Source organism: Centroberyx gerrardi, chromosome 22, assembly GCF_048128805.1.
Source record: "Centroberyx gerrardi isolate f3 chromosome 22, fCenGer3.hap1.cur.20231027, whole genome shotgun sequence".
Taxonomy (NCBI): Eukaryota; Metazoa; Chordata; class Actinopteri; order Beryciformes; family Berycidae; genus Centroberyx; species Centroberyx gerrardi.
Genome location: NC_136018.1, coordinates 15,365,297 through 15,382,036, shown reverse-complemented (window position 1 = coordinate 15,382,036; position 16,740 = coordinate 15,365,297). Strand labels below are relative to the sequence as shown.

Genomic DNA, 16,740 nt, shown 5'->3' with positions numbered 1-16,740 from the left:
GTATTAGATGTGGAATCCAGTATCCTACCAAGAGCATGATCAAAATCGCATTCGCATCAAGGGACACGTCAACATAAGAGCCTCACTGCTCTTATGAACCGTTAATTGAAAGTACTAAATGAGGTCACTTTTGTTTGTCTTAATTTTACTCACATGATACCATTTGCCTCAATAAAGCAATATGCAGAATATTTTCAATGTCAATAAATATTTAGAGTGAAATTTGCTTTGGTAATTTTTGTGCTGACTTTTGTCTCTGGCATTCGTTGAAGTCCATAGTTTGATATATTAATGTCCTAATTTAAGGCCTGTACAACACTGGAAATATCTATCTACTTATGTTTGCATTATGTTGTGCTACTGACACTGGAGACAACCAAAAATGTAAAATTTGACATGGCTAACTAACATTATAGCTAATAAACAATTAAAAAACAAAATAGCTGACAAAACACTGATGTTTAGATTTCACTACCAATGATCCATATATTCTGTTTTCACAAATTCTACATATTCTTCTAAATCCTTCACTCAAAAATGCCCTATAAAGTGAAGTTTTGAGATTTATCCCTAAAAGGTTTGTTACCAAGGACATGGCAAAGAATGATACATTTTTGAGTGGACAAGATCAATGCTGCCCCCTGCTGGGAAAACAAGTCCACATCATATCTGAATTCCAATTAGCCACTCTCATTCGCCACCACCTTTTATTCAAACTTTTCATTTTACTATTTTGCTGTAATAGCATTTTAGTTAGTGACAGTGTTTGCAGTATTCCACACATCAGCTGGCCTGCTGTCGTCGCTCTGTGCTGCTGTTATGTATTTGGAAAAAGAATACATTATTTCAGTATTTAGAATAGGCATTTGGCACTACTTTTGTTAAGTGATACAATGGTCAGTATACCTTTAATAGGTTAAGTGATACGTCAGCGTAGGGATACCTGTTGTGATTGGATTTGCACTTGAACAGTAAAGACCCTAAACTGTATCTCGTGGTTCAACTCATCATTTTATTGCTGTTCGTGTAAGAGAAGAAACACAACAGCTGCACATTTGATCAGAGAAAACATTGTTAGAAGTGAGCAGCCTTTTGTTTTTATCTTGATCCTGTTGGTTCCAAATGAAAGTGAAAAAGATTTAAGGCAATCAAAATTTGGGTCTTGACTAATATTTACAGATACACTGGTGTAGATAAAACTGAGGGGGCAAAGATGAGGGATGGATTTATAAAAGACCCTGCATGACAATGCGCAGCAAGCTGGACTACCAGCTGTGGCCCTTGAAGGAAAAAGGAGCAGACAGTATTGTTGCATTCAGTCACAAATGGACTTGACTCAAGAAAGTCTGTTTAAGTACAATGAATTTTAGCACACTAATTAGTACAAGTTGAAGTGCATTTGCAATTAATATATTTAAGAACACTCTTAAAATTCCTTCTACTTATTATTGCACTTCTGTGCACTTTTTGGGACATAAATGTTTGTACTTTTGAAGCTAGCAACGCCATTCAACCTTTCAAATGTATTCCAATAAAACACTACTGCTACTGCTGCTGCTGCTGCTGCTACTACTACCACTACTGCCACTACTACTATACTACTACAGTTTTAAATGTATTCTGCTTGAAACATTATTACTACTACTACTACTTCTTATACTTTTCAAGATGTTTCTGCTATGTCACCATTACAGTGTTTAAAACTTTTTCTCTTAAATTCTACTTTTTAACCATAACCTTTTCTGGTTAATATACCAAAGTTGTTAGGTTCTGTAATCCCAGCACTATAGCTAAATTTGGGGCATCACACGTTGGACTTGATATGTATTATTGATATGTATTATCAAGATCAAGTGTGTAAATTCGCAAGTCAGCTGCAGAGGGATGGAAGGCTTATATGTAAATGGAGATGGTTGGAATCTCAAAACATTCAAATACACTGAACATAATATATATGAATTTGAACAAAATATTGACCCTGAGAATAATTTCTTCAACAATCTAAACAATAATTGCTGTTACTACACAGAGGATCAGTTTAACATGAAGGTTAATTCAGATCATGGAATGTCAATTATTCACTTTAACAGCAGAAGTTTATATGCAAATTTTCAAAACATCAAAGAATATTTAAGTCAATTCAAGAAACCATTCAATGTCATAGCTATATCTGAGACCTGGCTCAACTCTGAGAAGGGTGTGGATTTTGAGTTGAATGGATATGAATTGACTTACATGAATAGGGAGAATAAAAAAGGAGGGGGTGTGGCTCTCTATGTGGATAAAAGCTTTAATTATAAGGTAATGGAAAGTATGACAACTACTATTGATGATGTGCTGGAATGTGTCACCATTGAAATCTGTATGGAAAAAAAGAAAAATGTAATTGTTAGTTGTGTATATAGAACACCCGGATCTAACATTGAAATATTTAAGGATAGTATGGAGGGAATGTTTGCTAAGACAAATCAGAAAGTTATGTTCATTTGTGGAGATTTCAATATAGACCTGTTAAATCCTAATAAGCACAAAATGACTGATGAGTTTATTGATGCAATGTATAGTATGAGTTTATATCCAACGATCACTAGACCAAGCAGAATAACATCACACTGTGCCACTCTAATAGATAATATATTTACAAATATTATGGAAGACAATACAGTGAGCGGGCTTCTAATGAATGACATCAGTGACCATTTGCCAGTTTTTGTGATCTATGACTGTGACGATGGGAAGGATAAGGATGTCAATAAATTTAAATACAGGCGAGTGAGAACGGAGGAATCTATGAGTGCATTTAGAGATTAATTACTAACACAAAACTGGAAAAGAGTATATGAAGAAGATGATACTGACAAAGCCTATGAAACATTTCTAAAAATATTCAAATCATTATATGACAAAAACTGTCCAATAAAACAGTACAACAGAAAGCAAAATTATCCAGATAGGCCGTGGATCACAAAGGGACTACAAAATGCCTGCAAAAAAAAAATACCCTATATAGAGAATTCATAAAATATAGAACTATAGATGCAGAAAATAAATATAAAAAATATAAAAATAAGTTAACTAATATTATGAGGATATGTAAGAAGGAATATTATAATAAAATATTAGAGAATAATAAAAACAACATCAAGGGCATATGGAGTGCATTAAATAGCATTATTAGAAATGGATCAACAAACATAAGTTACCCTCAGTATTTTATTGATAATGATAAGACTATAAATAATAAGAATGATGTGGTTAATGGGTTTAACAATTTTTTTGTAAATGTGGGACCAAAATTGGCAGAAGAAATCAATGGCCCACAGCCAGAAGAGGGGGGGGCTGTTGATGTTTATGGGGATAGAAATCCAAGCTCAATTTTTCTAAGAGCAGTAGAAGAACAGGAAATTATCGATATTGTTAGTAAGTGTAAGAATAAAACGTCTACTGACTGGAATGAAATTAATATGACACTAGTCAAGAAAGTCATTGACGGCATTGTAAAACCACTAACTTACATTTGTAACTTGTCCTTCAAAACGGGCACATTTCCAGGTAAAATTAAAATTGCTAAAGTTATCCCATTATATAAAGCTGGGGATAGACATCACTTTACTGATTATAGCCCTGTTTCCTTACTTTCCCAGTTCTCTAAGGTATTGGAAAAACTATTCATTGAAAGGTTAGACAGTTTTATTGAGAAGCATAAATTGTTGAATGACAGTCAATATGGATTCAGAACAAACAGATCAACATCTATGGCATTAATTGAGCTAATAGAAGAAATAACTAGTTGTATAGAAAAAAAGAAGTATGTAGTGGGAGTATTTATAGATTTAAAAAAAGCATTTGATACCATTGATCATGATATATTACTCAATAAAATGGAAAGGTATGGTATCAGAGGGGTTGTGCTGAATTGGTTGAAAAGCTATATAGGAAATAGGCAACAATTTGTACAGATAGATGACTACAAATCAACATGTATGGATATTACTTGTGGAGTCCCACAGGGGTCAGTATTAGGCCCGAAATTGTTTATTTTGTACATAAATGACATATGCAGGGTATCAAAGATACTGAAATGTGTTTTATTTGCGGACGATACCAATATTTTTTGTTCTGGGGAGAATTTGCAGCAGCTTTTGGAGGTGGTTACGGCAGAAATGAGTAAATTAAAACGGTGGTTTGACATAAACAAGTTATCATTAAATTTGAACAAAACCAAACTTATGCTATTTGGAAATCGTAAAATAAACACACGTACAAGTGCTGATAGATAATGTTAATATAGAAAGAGTATATGAAAATAAATTTCTGGGTGTGATATTAGACCACAAAATCTGCTGGAAACCTCATATAAAATATGTGCGAGCAAAGTTGGCAAGGAATGTTGCAGTTTTGGGAAAAACAAGGCATATTTTGGATCATAAAGCATTGCACACTCTGTATTGTTCACTTGTATTACCGTATCTGAATTACTGTGTGGAGGTGTGGGGTAACACCTACAAAAGCACCTTACACTCATTATGTATACTACAAAAAAGAGCCATAAGGATAGTAAACAATGTAGGATATCGTGAACACACTAACATGCTGTTTTTAAAGACACATGCTGTGAAATTCATGGATCTGGTGGAATTTAAGACTGCACAAATAATGTACAAAGCAAGAAATAATTTACTTCCTGGCAACATACAAAAAATGTTCTTAGACAGAGAGGGGGGGTATAACTTAAGAGGAAAACTGAATCTGAAAAAACGTTGTGTTCGTACCAATCTTAAGAGTATGTGTATTACAATTTGTGGGGTGACTTTGTGGAATGGTCTTGATGTAGAACTCAAGCAGAGTAAGAATATCAAACAGTTTAAGAAGATGTACAAAAAAATGATTTTCGCGAGGTACAGGGATGAGGAAGGGCCCTTGTTTGTCTCAAGAATGTGACGCTCGCTGATGATGATGTTGTTATTGTTTTTGTTTTGTTTTTTGTTTTGTTTTGGGTTTTTTTTTTCTTTTTTTGTTTTCTCTCTGTGAGTGTTGGGACATGCCGGATGGGCACCTACAAGTTGATTATGTATAAAGACGATGAACATAGAAGTAACTATTTAAGTTGTGTATGATGGACACTGGGGTGGATAGTTGGACTATAAACAGTAAGTTCATTGATTAAGCTTAGCAAAGGGGTAGGACCAAATAAGTATTTTTACTTCTTCCTACTCCATTTCGGACATGTAATATTTATTTATTTATGTTGTTTATTGAGAATTTGTTGTATACGTTTACTGTTAATTTTATTGGTTATTCTTGTTTTGTTTTCTTACGTATGTGTATATATATATATATATATATATATATATATATATATATATATATATATATATATTTATTATTTTTTTGTCTTTTTAACATGTTCGAAATAAATCTAAATCTAATCTAATCTATTATTTCACATGCAAGCTTGCTACAAAAGAGACATCAAGTTATTCTCAAGCACCATAATTGGATGTAATTAACTTGATAATTTAATGACAGTGTTTCATTTCAGCTCAATATATTTTGAGTACATCTATTACAGCACTGAATAACATTTATGTAGTTTTTGTCATAATTAATCAATTTTATTCACAACAAGAAGAAGAACAACATGTTATGGCCAAATTATGGCCAGTGTATGAAACTCCATGTGATGCTTCATGTCCATAACAGACAGTGTCTTATATGAGCCACCAGAGAACCTCGTCCTGCATTCAAACTGAGCCTTTTTTTTTTTCCTTTTTTTTTTACTTGCTTGGAGTACCTGATGGGAGAGCTTTACTGCATCAGAAGAATTGAGATTCACTGTCAGATTAGTTAGTAATCACAGAAAAATATATAAAATCCACATTCAAATGCTTTTTTGGGATAATGTTCTTATCCCCTGAAGGAGAGATTCATCACGTTGCTTGCCTGTCTCCACAGGCTGGTCAAAGTGCAGGATCGTTATCAGGGCAGATGTGTCCTACCTTGAGGGACTGAACCGGTTGAAGGACACACACCTGTTTATCTGTGACTAACTGTGACACACGCTGTTAAAATGCATTGGACTTGATCCACACATTTCCACAAGACAGTATTTTCGATGTTTGACACATTTTTGTAATTTATCTTAGCTCAATCTATTTCATTCTAGTGTTTACCAGTGTTACATGTTACCAAACCTTTTATATGCTTAAATATAGCTAAACCCATGTTTACCTGTCACATAGTGTCAGCCCTTATATCCACTGTTTGCCAGTCATGGAGCATGCCAATAGGTGATGGTATGCTGCAATTACTGATTTTAATATTAGTTTTTTTATTTGTATTAGGTTTGATCTCCACAAGGAAACTGGGTCGTCATGCAGGAAAGAATAGGATATAGATATGAAATGACAAATAGAGGTAGACAAGTAGCCTAATCACATCAACTGAACATATTGAAAATAACGTATTGGTACAACCCATTATTAATTAATGAAGTATAATATTAACAAACAAAGAAACATATAACAAACATGTAACACAGTATAACACTTAAAGTATAACATTAAGTCTAGCCTGGGCCTGTAAGTCAATGTAAGTGTAAATGCCCACATCCTGCCCAACATTAGCATATGTTAGGATGATGTGGTAGGGCAGTGGTTCTCAACGTGGGGTCCGGGGACCACCAGGGGTCCTTAAGGGGGTTCCAGGGGGTCCCCAGCAAACTGATGAATTGTTAAACTTCAGCATTATTTCATTTACAAGAAGTTAACACAATAAGAGAATGTAGAAGAATGACTGTTCTGATCATAGTTTATCTGTTATCGCTCTACCTACAATACAGACAGTCATGGAGTTCTGGACAAAATCATATCTGACAATAAAAATATTCTCAGATTTGGGTCAGAGAGACAAAATCTCATCAAATGGGGGTCTGTGGCTCTAATGTGGACTGAATTTGGGGTCCTTGATATGAAAAAGGTTGAGAATCACTGTGTTAGGGTGTCAAAATGCTTTCTGCTTCAATGAGAAGATCTGAATGAATATTAACATGAAGAGCAACTATGGCGCCATTAAAGGCTCACTTACACCCCACTGTTTGCCATTATGTTGAAAAGTGATAAATTCCGTTTTGTTGTCCATAGTGTCATGTCCTTCTTAACCAGGCTACAAACTGGTAAACAGTCTGTGACCAGCCGCTGATCAACTCAGCTACTATTGGTGCTATAATACTGTACTGTAATAAGCTCTTAATTACAAAAGCATGTCTCTAAGGACTGTTTGGGGAACGAGCCTACCTAGACCTAGCTAATCAACAATCAATCACAAAACAAAATTATGCAATACATAATGCAACTGCATTCAATTCAATTTCTACCCAATACACAGGTTTTAAAAACACACTGACACAGACCATGAAGCCCAATATACAAGACAAAACAGCAACGATATAAAAAAGATAAATACCTGACATTCAAATGATAAAACCACAGAGAGAATCCAACTAACTGAATACAATGCAAATAAAATGCTGATAGTAAAGTGCAAAAGTGCAATTAGAAACCACATAATTCCAGTGACTTATTTCATGTGCAAATGAAGCACATTGCTGATTAAATAAATGAGTCTCTGGTCCTTTTTGCTGCTACCTTTTGCTACGGCTGAGTGAGAGCCGGGACAAAACAATGTAATGGACAATAACATGAGATGTATGCAAAAGATATATGCAGAAAGCAGATAAGACAAAGAGAAACAGAGGTAAATTCTCATTTCTCTTGCTCTGCTTGAGGTCAGAGGTCAGGGCCAAACCCTGGAGCTAGTAGGGATTCAGTGGCTGCGTGCCGTTTGTCTTTAGGACAGCTGGTTTCCTCTCTTCCTTCACTACCGCTCGTCTCCCACCGGGAGGTAACTCTGAGGCGAGGAAAGGAAGGGAGCAAAGTGAATGAGAGGAGGAGGAGAAGGGAACTATCGTCACAAAAGTACGCCTGCGTCAATTACAGATTAAGTTGACCCTATCACGAATTTCCAATAGGTCTCCGATTTGCAGAACGGTCCAACTGTTGTCTGGTGTCCAGACAATTTCAGATTATCACCTATCAGAGAACATAGTCTTGTTGGCACTCCCTTAACAAATAAATATGCTGATAACAATGAAACAAACAAGTCTGCCGGTCAGAATCCAGCATTACAACTATAGTAGGAGTTTAATCCTCCGATTCATTTAAGAGATAGTACTCTACTTACATATTTGCTTGAAAAACAAACACTATATTTGAGAATAAAGCCATGGAAAGTGAGTACTAACAATACTATAGTGTAGAACAACTTCTCTCTTTGACTACACCAACTCGTGTGTCATTTATTTTTAACCCACAGAGCAAGACAATTTACCTCGCACTCAAAAACACAACATTAAGTCGAGCTGACGTCAGACTCAGAAAACCAGACTTTCTTAAAGGGACCGTGTCTCCTTAACCCTGAGAAGCACACAATATAACTGCGTGTGTTAAACATACCCAAACCACAGATTATGGTGAATAATGTCCGTAGAGTCCGCCACAATAGGACCTTAGTCACACTTTCTGTTCTTTCCGCTCACTACCAAGCGATCGCTCAAAAATATGCATTTTCTTTCCTTGGATGAATATGAGCTGCTTATACAATCTCTATCTGGGGGTAACTTTAGTGATTTTCCCCAAGCCTATTCGATCTGGACTGAAATGAGGCAAATTGAGACATGCTTGCTGTAGGCTGTGCCATGTGTAAAACACTCCAAGAGACTAAAGGAGAGAGGATGTTTCTTATTTTATTGAAATGAAATCTTGCAGGGTGAAGTGCCTCAGTTCAGCTGAGCAGTGTCAGACTAACACTCACAAATCTTTTCATGTCAAAGATCCCCAAATTGATTTTAATTTTGTCTGAAGGAACCCCATTCTGAGAAGATCTCAGTTATTTATGATTGAGTATAGCATCGCACAGCTGGCCATGTGGAAAGGTAATAGGGCAATTAGTATGTCAAGGTGAAGACATCCATTACACATTGAAGGATTTTCTAAAGAAATGCTTTTCTGAGAGAGTAGGTGCGAACAGTGGAATAGCTGGCCCTTCCAAGAAATATTATTCCACAGAAAAGTAATAACAACGACATAAAAAAAAAATAAAAAAAAAACATAAAGTAGATAAGGTCGCTATAAACGCACCAGTGAGTGATGTAAGGCCTTAAAGGAATAGGAAATTGAGTGCATACAAGGTCTCTGTAGTGACCTTATATGCACTTATATGCAGTGATAGTGACTTTTCGTAGGGGTTCAGTTGGAAATATATATATATATATACATATATATATATATATATATATATATATATATATATATATATATATATTGTTTGTTTGTTTTTCACTTGTTGAGTACTGGATTGATCCAGAAAATACTCAGTATACTGTATGGCAATCGCGGGCCAGAGAGATAAGATAATGCGTATTGACCAACCCCCCTTGTCTGAAAGACAATTACATAAAGGGGAGTGGTTTGCCCGCAGTATATATGCAGACAGCTCCGGGGGTTCTCCACAGCTGCAGACATGGCCCCTGTCTTCTCCAAGAACATTGACGAGAGGCCCGAGCCTTACAAGGCAGAAGTCCAAGGTAAGTCCAGTAGTCTATCTTTATTATAGGGTCAGAAAAATTTTGTGACTTCTGCAACTGCCTATCTCTAAGAGGGAAACACTTCTTCAGCAGTGAGGAGAAAAAGATGGGTATTTTCTTTTGTTCTTTTGTTCTTTTTTTTTAATGCTGTTTTTGTTTGTGTGCTGTAGGGAACCTTCCCAGCTGGCTACAAGGCACGCTGCTGCGCAATGGCCCCGGCATATTCACTGTGGGGGAAACCACCTACAACCACTGGTTTGATGGGATGGCCATCATGCACAGTTTCACCTTCAAAAATGGTTAGTGTGCATGGTCCTAAATCTCAGATTAGCACTTTTGATTGTTCTGTGGTTTTAGCAGCTATAAGACACTCTACTCCTTATTCTGAGTTGCTTGTAATTTTGCTGATCTAGGAAGTTAAGATTATTCTGCTGTTGAACTCGACAGTCTAAATGTCCGACATGTAAAGTGTTATTGTAGATTAATGAGCTCATTCTGTTGCAGGTGAAGTGACCTACAGGAGCAGATACCTGAGAGGTGACACCTATCAAGCTAACATGGCTGCTAAAAGAATAGTTGTGTCTGAAATGGGGACAATGGCCTATCCAGACCCAAGCAAGAACTTCATTGTCAAGTAAGTTTATTCTTAACTTTACCCAGAATTGACTGATTTACCCAGAATTAACAAAACCTCATCATACTTCATGTTGTTTTTTAGCACCAATCGTAGCACTATAACATTTCTATCATGTTCCTATACACACTTATAGTTTTGCTGTGATATTTGTATTGTATTCATCCACAATTTATTATATGATTACCATTGTTGTTTTTTGTAAGGGTGCAAACTTTAATTTCAAAACCTCCTGTGATCTCCAAAACACGTATCACATGTTGCTGTTTTGTTTATAGGGATTTATCATTGAAATGCAAGTAACCCAGAAATATCTATAGGACCTACAGTATGAGGATAAACAGTCTTTTGTGTTGGATAATATTTCCGATCTACATCATTTAACAAAATTTCTCCTCAATTTTCAGGGCAATTACCTTTCTTAACCACACAGTGCCTGACTTCACTGACAACGGCGCAAGCAACTTCATCAAATATGGGAACGACTATTATGCCACTTCTGAAACAAACTACATCCGCAAGATTGATCCTGTGACTCTGGAAACTCAGGAGAAGGTAATATCTTCTGATCTCTGTCATCACCACACATCCAAATTAATTTTATATTTGTTTAGCACTCATAAGTTTATGATCTGTTTTACCTAGGTGGATTACCTTAAGTACATTGCTGTGAACATGGTGACGTCCCATCCGCACTATGACAAGGAGGGCAACGCCTTCAACATTGGGACTTCTATAGCAGAAAAGGGCAAGACTAAATACACACTGTTCAAAGTGCCTGCTGTTTCTGAGACAGGTATGTGAACGACGCTGCCTGCTCTCTACTTTGTCCTGACACTTCAGGGTGTGCTCTCCCTATCAGATGGACTACTTCATGTCAAAGTTAGAATACAACAAGCTTATGCAAATGTTGATTAGAACAGGAGAAACCACTGGACAGAGTGAACTGTGTCTGCCGGTGTTGGTTCCTTCCTTGGACTTGAGTGCAATGCAGTACACATGAATCAATGTCACTCTTTATTTACTCAGAGAGTGACACATCTTGGGCGCCCATGTTTTTTGCTAGGTGCAAATTTCAACATTTTGTAGTTATTTGCTACAAAGTAATACAAATTTACATACAAATAATAACTCTAGAAAAAGTAATTTCACTCAGTAGCTGCATCATCAAATGGAACCTAAAAGGATATCTGTTACTGCTGGCTCGTCCACTCAGCAAAATTCAGAAACTATCTATCACTGAATCAAAGAAATCAACAATACTACAACAGCATAACAAAATAATAAGTTCTCATGTAGTTGCTTGTTTATAACAATGAGTTTTCAGTTGTGTCTTAAAGAAGATACAGAGTATCTCGGTATCTAGGTATGACTTTCAGAGTCAAGACCTCATGAGTCAAACTGCATTTAGTATAATATATATGATATATAATAGTATCATTTCATCATGGATCTCAGCTGCCCCCCAACACACACACACACACACACACACACACACACACATTCCAGATTGTCTTTTACTGTAGGACTTTGCAATGTTTTTCTGTACAGTGATTATGCAAACAGCTGATGTTATTGTCACATGTACCATTCAAACACATATGCAGTAATACCAGTGTATAGCAGGATAGCCCATGCAATATGCCTTCACTAAATATTGTATTCCTCATTATTAACTAAGAGATTTGCTTTATCATTTACACACCAACAAATGATGATGGGTTGAATGGAAACCGATTTTGATTCAGTGTTTTCTGAATTCTTTGTTTCTTTCTTTCTTTCTATCTTTCTTTCTTTCTCTCCCGTCACCAGACAAAGCCAAGAAGGGCCCTGCGCTGAAGAACGTGGAAGTGATCTGCACGGTGCCCTGCCGCTCCCTCCTCACCCCCAGCTACTACCATAGCTTCGGCATGACGGACAACTACTTCATCTTCATCGAGCAGCCTTTCAAATTGGACATCCTCAAGATGGCCACCGCCTACATGAGGGGAGTCAACTGGGCCAGCTGCCTGAAATACCACCCCGAAGACAATGTAAGGGGGTCACTGATTCTTGAATTCATGCTTTCTTTGTTTAATTTACTCTAACTTTTACTGCTCAACTCATTGGGGAGAGGGTCTGTAGTGCAAGAATCCAGTGTACCAGTGTTATGGAGCATGGTGGGATGCCAAGGGATTGACACTCATATCTTGATGCATTAATATATTGTTTTTCTATATGTTTATTCCTTGAACAGACTCTGATTCACCTGATCGACAGGAAGACTGGCAAACAGGTTGAGACAAAGTACTACACAGGAGCGATGATCGTCTACCACCACGTGAACGCCTTCGAGATCGACGGTCACGTGGTCTTCGATGTTATCGCCTACGACGACAACAGCCTTTATGAGATGTTCTACCTGAACAATCTGAAAGAAAATGCCGAAGTCCACAATGAGAGCTACAGTAAACCCACCTACAGGAGATTTGCTCTTCCCTTGCAGTCTGACAAGGTGGGACTCGAGAAGTACAAATTACTGTAAAGTCACCCTGAACAAGAGAGAAGCAGTTCCTCTAACAATCCTGTTTCCCTGTTTGACCTGGTCTGTAGGGTGCTGAGGTGGGAGAGGACCTGGTGAAAATCAAATGCACCACAGCTAGCGCAGTGAAGGAGAAAGACGGCAAGCTCATGTGCCAGGCAGAGGTACTTTGTGAAGGTAAAACCCAAACCAGTCAAACAGACATTTACAATGATCCAAGTTGTCACTGTTCAAGTCATATTCCTCACCTTGTGTCTTGATGAGTTTATGATTTGTCCATATGTCATATTATTTCCAACAGGTTTTGCATTACCCAGGATCAACTATGACATCAATAGCAAGAGACACCGGTTTGTCTACGGGAACTGTGTGGAGACATCTGCGGTGGCAACCCAGGTGAAATTCAGTATTGTTTATTATACAACTGTTGCTGTATAGTATTGGTGGGAACATCCGTCTGTGTGATTCCTTGCAGTCTCATAAGTGTTATGTGCCAAAGGAGACTCTTGAAGTATATAGCTTTCAAATATAGATCAAATGGGAAACAGATTGTTCCTGCCAGCATTGTGTTTTTTTCCAGAGGTAGGAAGCAATTTGCAGAATTGAGAATCACCAATTGACGTAACAGAAGACGGGAAGCAGTTTGCTGAAGCGAGAATTACCAATTGTTGTAACAGAGACAAAGCCACATAATAACTCTGGCTATAATATGCCGTCCATGGGGTGCACTTGTACATCAAGCTGCCACACACTATGGAAAGTTAGGAAGGCTTCAAAGAGCTGAATTACTTTCCTCTCACAGATAGCAAATAGGCAAATGGCTGGGAGCCTCTCATGCTGCTGACTGCATAGACAGAGTTGAAAGGTTAAACTGTGGCAGAGAGGAAGGCACAAGAGGAAACATCTTGGCGTGGCTCAGACAATTAGATATTTTTATTCTTTACCAGTAGACGCAGGGGATGAACTATAGTGGGGAACTACAGCCCCGAGTTTCCTTTGAATTGTACAAATATTTGGAAAATTTAAAGGTGTATAGACATTTCAAGGCGAAATTTCACTCTATCATGGCACAGTGGGTACTTTGAATGGAAGTGTATAATTGAGTTCATTCATTGTTTAAATGACTATATCATTAGTTTTAATTAGTTATGGGGAAAAAAACACAGTATTTACTGAAAAGAATAACCCCACAGGACAAATGAGACTAGTTGTTGCATAGACTAAGAAAATATCTTGATACATGAGATATACTGACACTCATTTTACAGATCAAGTTGTATTCACTTCTAGGTATAATTTTAGAATTTGCATACATACATTTGATGTGAGAACTGAGAATAGCTTATTTGCGTACATCCCAACATACATTGCACCAGTTTAATTTCTAGAAATAGTTTTCCCTGTTTTTTCTGAGATGAGCTCAAAATATATGTGTTCTATTTACCTTTTTGGCTTTGTTATTCAATGCAGTTCAATGCAACTTTTGAGGAAACAAAGAGGAACACAAAAATGGATGAAACCTCTTGTCCAGTCTCTAAAATATAGTTGGGCCAGTCACTGAATTTGAATTCTGAGAAAAACCTTATTCAGTGAGATTTCTCATCGTGTCAGATAAAGCTTCACAATACTCTACCAACCATTTAGCTGAGAATTCACAACAACTGTTGTTGCAAATCATTCACTCATTCAATCACGGCTATAAAATGAATTGTGAAGGTCACTATGACCTGGAATCATTTTTTTCAAATCAAGTCGTCCTACACCCATATTCAAAACATTTGTATTAATGAATGTCAGTCTACTTTTAACTTGCTCCTATGTAGTACTGAGATGTGTTGATATTCTTGCTATTATGTAGTACTGAGGTGTGTTGATAGTATTTATTATTAACTATAAAGTAGATCATCAACCCAACACCTGGCCGGACCTAGCCTGACCCAATTCCATCCAGCTAATGCCAGGAAAGAGTTCATCCAGTTTCTTTGATTTAGTGTCCTGACAGTACTGAGAAAGTCTTTTTACAACTTTATAGCTCAATTCCAAGTTTATGACTTCTTAGAAAGCCAAAGAAGTTGGTACAAAGTACTGAGGGCATTACATGGCCACACAATCTTTGGTGCCAAGATAGCAGCCTTTATGATAGGTTCTATTTCTGTAAGCTAAAATAAAAGATAAACACTTATGCAAAGAATGAGGAAAGACATTATTTGGCAGTTTCTTCTATGGAACAGACCAAAAACTTTGTAAAACCAACCAGGCAGCGTGCAACAAGTGCCGGGACAAAACAATGCCGATGAGATAAGAAAACAAACAAGAGAAACAGAAACATGATGAGGCGGAAAGAAAGACATCTGGCCCAGTAGACTCTGCCTTACATTATCCCATTATTGCTTTAATTGCATTATTGCCTTAATCGCATTAAAATTGCATTTTGTTGTGCATGTAAGTGTGTCTAAAGGTTGAAGACTTTATATCACAGTTTATATAAGTGAAACAGGCAGGCATAACATACATAAAGGGATTTATGTGATGTGTGTAAATTATTGCTGTTCACAACCCTTCTGGGTGTGGTAACATATACAGCAAGTCAGGGACTAATTCTCCTTAATCTATTCGTTTAGATCACAAAGTTTGACACAGAAACCAAGCAGATGGTCAAGTGGAGCGAGGACAACTGCTGGCCTTCGGAGCCTGTGTTCATCCCCAGGCCCAATGGAGAGACAGAGGATGATGGTGAGAATATGTGGCTTTTGTGTGGCATTTGACAGCATTTCTTAAACTATACACTGAGAGTACAAAATAAAAGTGAGGAAAACCAGCTCTTTTGAAGTGGAACGACCATGCAAATCCAGGTAAAAGCAAGATCCCTTAATGATTTCAGTCATTAAATCCACTTCAGCCATGATGGAGAGATGTAGAGACACATTAATGAAGAACTTTTTAGACCTGTATCAGTTGAGACATGAATTGGGCAAAAGGGGATCCAAATTAATATTAGGAAGGTGTTCCTAATATTTTGTACACTCAGTCTCCATCGAGGCCCAACATGGGTTGTGAGTCTGATCCTTTTGTGTTCCTACATGTATGTTTTGGAAATTGTGACTATGTTTACTGTATTTGGGATTGAAAAGAATTTAGAAAACTTGTCATCATCTGATATCAAACTTCCACAGATTTTCAATGTCTGCTGTGCATTCTCACAAAAGCCTTTCCCCTCCCATTTGCAGGTGTGGTTTTAACATCAGTGATCAACTCCAACCCCGGGAAGTCTGGCTTCATCCTGCTGCTGGATGGCAAAACGTTCAAGGAAGTAGCTCGAGCATACGTGAATACTGAGCTCCACAAGGATATGCACGGATTCTTCATCCCACACGGAAATTAGTCAGATATGAAGAAAAAAAATCCCTTTGCAGAACTCTCAAATATGTAACTTCCAAATATCCAAATAGTACGGAATGGGATTTGATTTGTACATTCTAAATTACATTGGTGCATAGTCTTATTCTTTTAGACAAAAGTGTGATGGGGTCGTGCACGGATCCATTTACTACAGTATTAGATGGTGCGTCATCTCTGGGAAATTAAAGGGATTGCCTTTAAAGAATTCTTTTCATAGCGTGTTTATGAATAAAAAAGCAAGGTTATTGATTTTGTATGGCTTAACGTGTAGCTTAAGCACGTTTATATATTACTGTTTATTTCGTCTACATTACTCTATTGTACTGCTACTGCTATTATTGTACTTGTACTCATCCTTTTCATTAAAAGGTAAAAGATTAAATGTTCAAAGATTTATTCTCACTCTTCAGTCTGTAGTGCAAGAGTTCTCTCAGTTATCTCGGAGTACAGCACTGAGAAATTCTTTTTACAGCTTAATAGCTCTCTTCCTAGCTGAGGAGACTCAGCATATCAACATACGTGGTGCACTGAAGGGACACTTTG

The 16,740-nt window shown here is 37.1% G+C and overlaps 1 protein-coding gene across 1 annotated transcript; it reads left to right on the top strand.

Annotated features, from left to right (window-relative positions):
• Positions 1-9,579: 9,579 nt before the first annotated feature.
• On the top strand, positions 9,580-16,506 carry bco1 (beta-carotene oxygenase 1). The gene is made up of 11 exons (XM_071906422.2): positions 9,580-9,643; positions 9,814-9,942; positions 10,148-10,277; positions 10,685-10,832; positions 10,923-11,073; positions 12,090-12,310; positions 12,514-12,771; positions 12,870-12,975; positions 13,100-13,194; positions 15,420-15,531; positions 16,026-16,506. Exons 1-11 carry the CDS (start codon positions 9,580-9,582, stop codon positions 16,178-16,180), a joined length of 1,569 nt encoding a protein of 522 aa, XP_071762523.1. The 3' UTR covers positions 16,181-16,506.
• The last annotated feature ends 234 nt before the right edge of the window (positions 16,507-16,740 follow it).

Coding starts and splice junctions, on each gene's coding strand:
- bco1 (XM_071906422.2), top strand. CDS start 9,580: ATGGCCCCTGTCTTCTCCAAGAACATTGACGAGAGGCCCGAGCCTTAC. Junction 10,833..10,922: donor CTCTGGAAACTCAGGAGAAG/GTAATATCTTCT, acceptor TGTTTTACCTAG/GTGGATTACCTTAAGTACAT. Junction 11,074..12,089: donor GCCTGCTGTTTCTGAGACAG/GTATGTGAACGA, acceptor TCCCGTCACCAG/ACAAAGCCAAGAAGGGCCCT.